At 38.8% G+C, this 6000-nt stretch overlaps 1 protein-coding gene across 1 annotated transcript in view; it reads left to right on the top strand.

The window, feature by feature from the left end:
• Nucleotides 1–6000, top strand: part of LOC109477106 (cytochrome P450 3A8-like) — a 36485-nt gene that overhangs the window by 9557 nt on the left and 20928 nt on the right. Inside the window, exons 2-3 of the mRNA XM_019778161.1 lie at nucleotides 3251–3347; nucleotides 4220–4278. Of these exons, the coding sequence (XP_019633720.1) occupies nucleotides 3251–3347; nucleotides 4220–4278 (156 nt within the window). The remainder of the gene's footprint in view (nucleotides 1–3250; nucleotides 3348–4219; nucleotides 4279–6000) is intronic.

Here is a 6000-nt window from a genome sequence, read left to right as displayed (position 1 = left end):
GTTGGCGGTGGCCGCGTCCTAAACTTTGCCAATTTCCGTGTTGCAGAGACGCAAAAATCTGTCAAAATGGCCCCAAAACTTGAATGGGCTGTTGCCATGGCAACAATTGGTTTTGAGCGGAAAGAAAGCTATTTCAAGGGGTTGTGGGCGAAGTACTATCACTGTACAAAATATGAGCAAAATCGATTTTTGACCCCGCTCACTATTGTTTGATCATTAAAGACATTTCCTCTTTAAAAAATGGCCTACTTTTAGGGACAAGTATACAACAACGACACAAGACCCCAACCTCCACAAGCCCTTATTTGATACACAATACATATATGTACTCCTCTTCAAAGATTGAATTAACATGGCATCCTACTTCGTCATTTCTAGACGTTCAAACATAGCCGTATATGCTAATTTCTGTACATGTCCAAAATATTGCCTACTTTGAGGGACAAGTGCACACCAACGACACAAAGACCTCAACCTCCACAAGTATTCATTTGATATACTATAAATATATGTACTTTCCCGCAAAGATTGGATTCAAATAGCATCTAACTTTGTTCTATCTAGAGCTTCAAACATAGCCGTATATGTCAATTTCTGTACATGTCCAAAATGTGGCCTACTTTTAGGGACAACTGCACACCAACGACACAAGACCCCAACTTCCCCAAGTATTCATTTGATACACAATACATATATGTACTTCCCTGCAAAGATTGAATTCAAATGACATCCTACTTTGTTATTTCTAGAGCTTCAAACATAGCCGTATATGTCAATTTCTGTAAATGTCCAAAACATGGCCTACTTTGAGGGACAAGTGCACAACAACGACACAAGACCCCAACCTCCACAAGTATTCATTTAATAGACAAGACATAGTGTTACGTTGGGTAAAAGATTTTATCAGATTGCTTTCTTTCTTTTATAGATATAGTATCCTGAACATGGCTGAAAATCATATTTTCCCTCAAATTCAAAATTTGACCTACTTGTAAGGACAACCACGTGACAACCAAAGAAGTGCCCAAAGTTTGCAACCATGCATTTTATAGCACATATGTTTATGTATCTATGATTCAAATTTGAAGCAAAAAAAATCACCATCTTCGGACTTATAGCACTTTGAAGTTGGGAAGAAATAACGCTTTTTCATAAGCCTCAAACACTGTATTGTGTTAGGGTTGCCCAGGTCCTTTAAACGAACTTCTTGAAAATTTCAAAGCTATTCTAGAATAGCGGATTAGTTGGTCTTTCATGCCCATACTTTGTTTTTCCATAATATTAAAGCACTTGCTCGTAATCGTGCCTTAAACTATGCCAAATTTCATGTTTTTCACATGACTAAATCAGGGGAAATGGCCCCGAAACTTGTTTGGCCCGTTACCATGGCAACGATCGGTGTTGACCGGAAAGAAAGCTATTTTAAGGGGTTGTGGGCCAAGTACTATCACTGTGCAAAGTTTGAGCCAAATCGATTTTTTGACCCCTGCCACCATTGTTTGATCCTTACAGACATTCGCTCTTAATTACTACAGCATGTACTACTAACGGTCACCGTCACCATTTCAGGTTCTGGACTTAATTTCCTCAAAGTTTCAAGGCTGTTGTGACATCTCTTTTTGAAGTTCCTGAGTGAAAGTTGTCCATGGAAAGTAAAAGTTGTTACCGTAACCCGTTATGAGTACGTTCTTTCCGTGTGTCTTGGAATGTTTGCGTCGTCACTCCATCTTCTTGTCTTAAGACGTCTTTGTGGTTCTTCAAGGACGTTCGTCACTCTTACATTTGGAGTAAAAAGTTGTTTCGTCTTGAGAAGGCCATGGAAGCATGCAGAAACACAAGCAGCAAGGAGTTCTATCTTTGCTGAGGGGGTGTGCGTAGGCGCTAGTATGTAGGACGTGTTGACCAGTATATGGGACAAGCCTGATATGATCTCAGCAATGTATGATCCTCGCAAGGGACAAATGAGACGTTTGATAAGGAAAACCGGAGGGCGCACTTCATACCATCTAAGAGTTATCAGCCATGGCATGTCAGCGGTTCGGTATTACACCGTTTCCTAGGTCGTACCGAGCAGATAACGGTGCACACAGGTAGCAACGAGTTTTAAGCATTACAACTGNATATAAGTTGATAAAACTTGAGTGTGCCGTCACCATGTCTGGTGATTACATGTTGGAATAAAAAAAAGGTACTTATGTTTGGAAATTGCCTGGGACTTGGATCAGGTCAAATGTACTTTCCAGTTGCACTGATTTAGGCTTTGGGTCATTTTCGGCGTGTTTTAGGCATTTCTTTTATCGTTGAAGAGATTCATTTGTCACGTATAGATACAGTTACACTAGAGAATTCTTTCAACAGTGACAAGTTGGAAAGGTAAGGATACTGACCTTCAAATTTTCGGTGGCTATCAGTCCATCTTGTTCATTTTTTAAAATTTCTACTGGTAACTTTTTATGGTAGCTGTCAGGGGGGGGGGAATGGATACTCTCTTGCCAATTTGATACTGTCTTCGCAACCACCGAAAGATCTGCTTGGAGATTAATTAGGTCTAATGGTTAAAAGTTTTTCCTTTGAAATTGAAGGAATGAAAATTTTTATCCAGTTGTTTGAGTAACAGTTTTCTTAGTTTTGATATCTCATGATCCAGACATGCTAGGGTGACGAAATTTAGATGTTATAGCTCTTGTGCTGGGGATGAAGTGACACAAGTTTGAGTTCCCTAGCTGCTTGCTCTGGAACTGCAGGTGCGTTTGTTTAAAAATATTTAAAGGAGGATAACTCAAGAACCGATTGATGGATTGTCGTAATTTTTGGTATGTGGGTAGCTTAAGTGATGCTTGACATAATAATGTTACAATTATGCTAACATGGATGTAATTCATGGTGTAATGAAATATAACTTATTCAAATAAGGATCTCATTTGCATGATCTATGAGGAAATGCTATAATGGCATTCTTTGTTAAGATAAGACTGTCGTTTGGTGTTGAATATGATCAACAGATATAATTCGTGCAATTGAGGATCCTATTTGCACAATTATGGGGATTAAGATATAATTTCTTAGGCTAACATCATTTGGCGAAGGTATAAGATCGTAGAACTCTAGTTTTGCAACTGTTTTGTACGATTTATAGTATGGTTGAAACTTTTTTTTCAGAAACGGCCAAAAATTCATGCGCCCATCCATATAATCAAATCAACATGGCCTTATCTTAAAATTTCTAGTCTAAAAAGTCCCACCGTTACAGGTATGCAGTGCGGCCCATGCAGGCATTGAAGAAGTTGGGGGTGTCTGGCCCCACCCCACTGCCCCTTATTGGAAACCTGCACCATACTATACAAGCGGTGAGGGATATTGTTGTTCTGTTTTGCTCAACATTAAAAAAAAAGATTATTAAATCGATAAGCATCAAAAGGTATTTTGATAGCTTTTGATTAATAATATTAAGATATTATAATTATAATATAATTTAATCATAATTATAATACAATTATAATATAATTATATTATAATTATAATACTAATATGATTTATATATTATATTATATCATATCATATAATACCATATTATAATTATAATATTAATATAATTATAATATAATAATAATATTATAATATTATTAATATAATATTTTAATACGGGACGTATATGAAAATTCCTTAAAAGGAATATGTAGTCTTCATATACTCGTCCCACATACATCTATAGTGGAAAAATTAACGGCACAAACCATTTCATATGTTAAATTCCGGGTTTGCTTACGGACAGGTATGGAATCTTCTTTCACTAACAGTCTTAGGCCACACCAATTTAATTTGTTGGTTCACAGATTCACCCGCTTCATTTTTTCTGATTTGCAAAAAAACAAACAAAAACAGCCTCTGAATCAACTCCAAAATGCTCATATTTTGGTCCTAACAGTTAAAGGAGGTCCCTTCTCTTCAGGGTTGTTACATTTTTTCCATCCATTAATGCAGTGGTTTGATTAATAAAATAAAGGTTTGAGATTTAATGTTTGAATTACAAACTAGCCTGGTATGTTGACTTCATAGCTTCTATCATGCCATTTGGGGCTATCATAGGATGCCTTGGTCTGTTTTTGTTTTTATTTTTTTTGCCCTGTCACTTCATATTTTTTCTGAAAATAAATCCGAGACCAACAAATCAAATTGGTGCGACCTAACATTAAAGAAAATGCGATCTATACTTTTCCAGGGCTTGTACAATATCGAGGCTCAGGCATATGGTATGGCCACATATGGTAAAGTGTACGGGTGAGTACTCAACATACATATAAAGTTCTTACTATGAAATATGCATTGGTAATGGGACATTATGTAATTTTTCGCACCAAACGTTGTAATATTCTCATAGAAAAATTGTGATTGTAATTTACTACAAATTCTCATTTTCATCATATCTGTGCAATTATCTCGCATTTCTGACGTGTGGTTGGCACTTAAAAATAGCCCACAACGGGCGAAATCAGTTTGTGGTACATTCACAATTTCCAGAATGTAAATACTGTATGGGGACAGTAATCGTAAGGAAATACCTCCATTTCCTGCATTGAAATTATTTATTGGGTTAAAGAAATAAATGACCATAAACCAGAAATAAATGACCATACATTTTGTATCTCTGCGCTCTCTCTGCAACCTGAAATTGGTCGGAGCGTGGAGAGAGCGCCGAGGTTGCCATGTTTTGTATCTAAATTAATGTTGGGGCCTTTGCGCGCTCTCATGGCGCTAGCTTCGCGCTCTCGCTGCGCTCATTATCCTCCGTGCTCTCAAGGCGATGGTATGACCCAGTTCCATACCATCGCCGAGGTGACGGCGCTCATGCCGCTCATGGCGCCCTCATCGCGCTCCCATGGCGATCTCTTGGCGCTCTCACCGCGCTCTGGCCAATTTCATTTCGCAGAGAGAGCGCCGTCTAAGTGGTATGGGGGTATTACGCACAGTACGCACCGTTACGTACAGGGCACGCGCGTCGCCCGTATTGGCTCGTACGGGGGTGAATCCACAGCCCGAACGCAGAGAAAGTTTTACATGCACGTAAAGTGCCACGACGTGTCTGCGTGCTACGTGTCTACGTAGGCGGTACTCACCACTTAAGCCTTGGTCACAACCCGCCACACGCGCAACTGCTACCGCAACTGCTGACTACGTGCAAAACGTGGGCAAATTTTGGTGATCCGTAAGTGGTGCGTACCACCTCCGTACGGAATGTAACGGATTTGGGAGCACGCAGGCACGTCGTAGCACTTTATGAATGAATGAATGAATGAATGAATGAATGAATGAATGAATGAATGAATGAATGAGTGAGTGAGTGAGTGAGTGAGTGAGTGAGTGAGTGAGTGAGTGAGTGAGTGAATGAATGAATGAATGAATGAATGAATTTTTATTTACGTGTCTTGCGACTTTTGTCGAAATGAATGGCAGTATCTGAGAATCCTGATGTGTTAGCTAGCCCGGCAAGACAGCCCAGATGGACTGGCAAGGCCAGGTACCCAGCCTTTTCCGTACACCTGAGCATTGAAACTCCTCGCTTCACAGTCAATAAGTTTTTAGCCTTTATCCCCGTTGTCTTACCTTATGAGCATATAACGTCGCAGTCTGTTAGTCAACAGAATTATCTTCACATATACATTAGCTTTGTGTAGTAACGGAGCTTTTGCCAAAACAGTACAGAATGAAGATAATTGTTTATTGTTGAGGTATGGCGATTAATTGTTTATTGTTAAGGTATTACGTAGGCCACTCGCAATGCTGAGAAAACTTAAATCAAGTACAGGTAAGTACAATGCTATTTATAGGAGAGTATCTAATATGTTGGTTTGTTGACTAGCTGATTGTTGACAATTTTGAAGCAATTTGACAACAATAATGTTACGACACACCACACACAAGTTAAATACACCAACTTTATTTAAATAGTATCCTTTATTGGTGTGGATAACCAGAATGAATAATAGAAAGGCCACATTTACG

Source organism: Branchiostoma belcheri, unplaced genomic scaffold, assembly GCF_001625305.1.
Source record: "Branchiostoma belcheri isolate BF01 breed outbred unplaced genomic scaffold, Haploidv18h27 scaffold4, whole genome shotgun sequence".
Lineage (NCBI taxonomy): Eukaryota > Metazoa > Chordata > Leptocardii > Amphioxiformes > Branchiostomatidae > Branchiostoma > Branchiostoma belcheri.
This window is presented reverse-complemented; position numbering and strand designations above follow the sequence as displayed.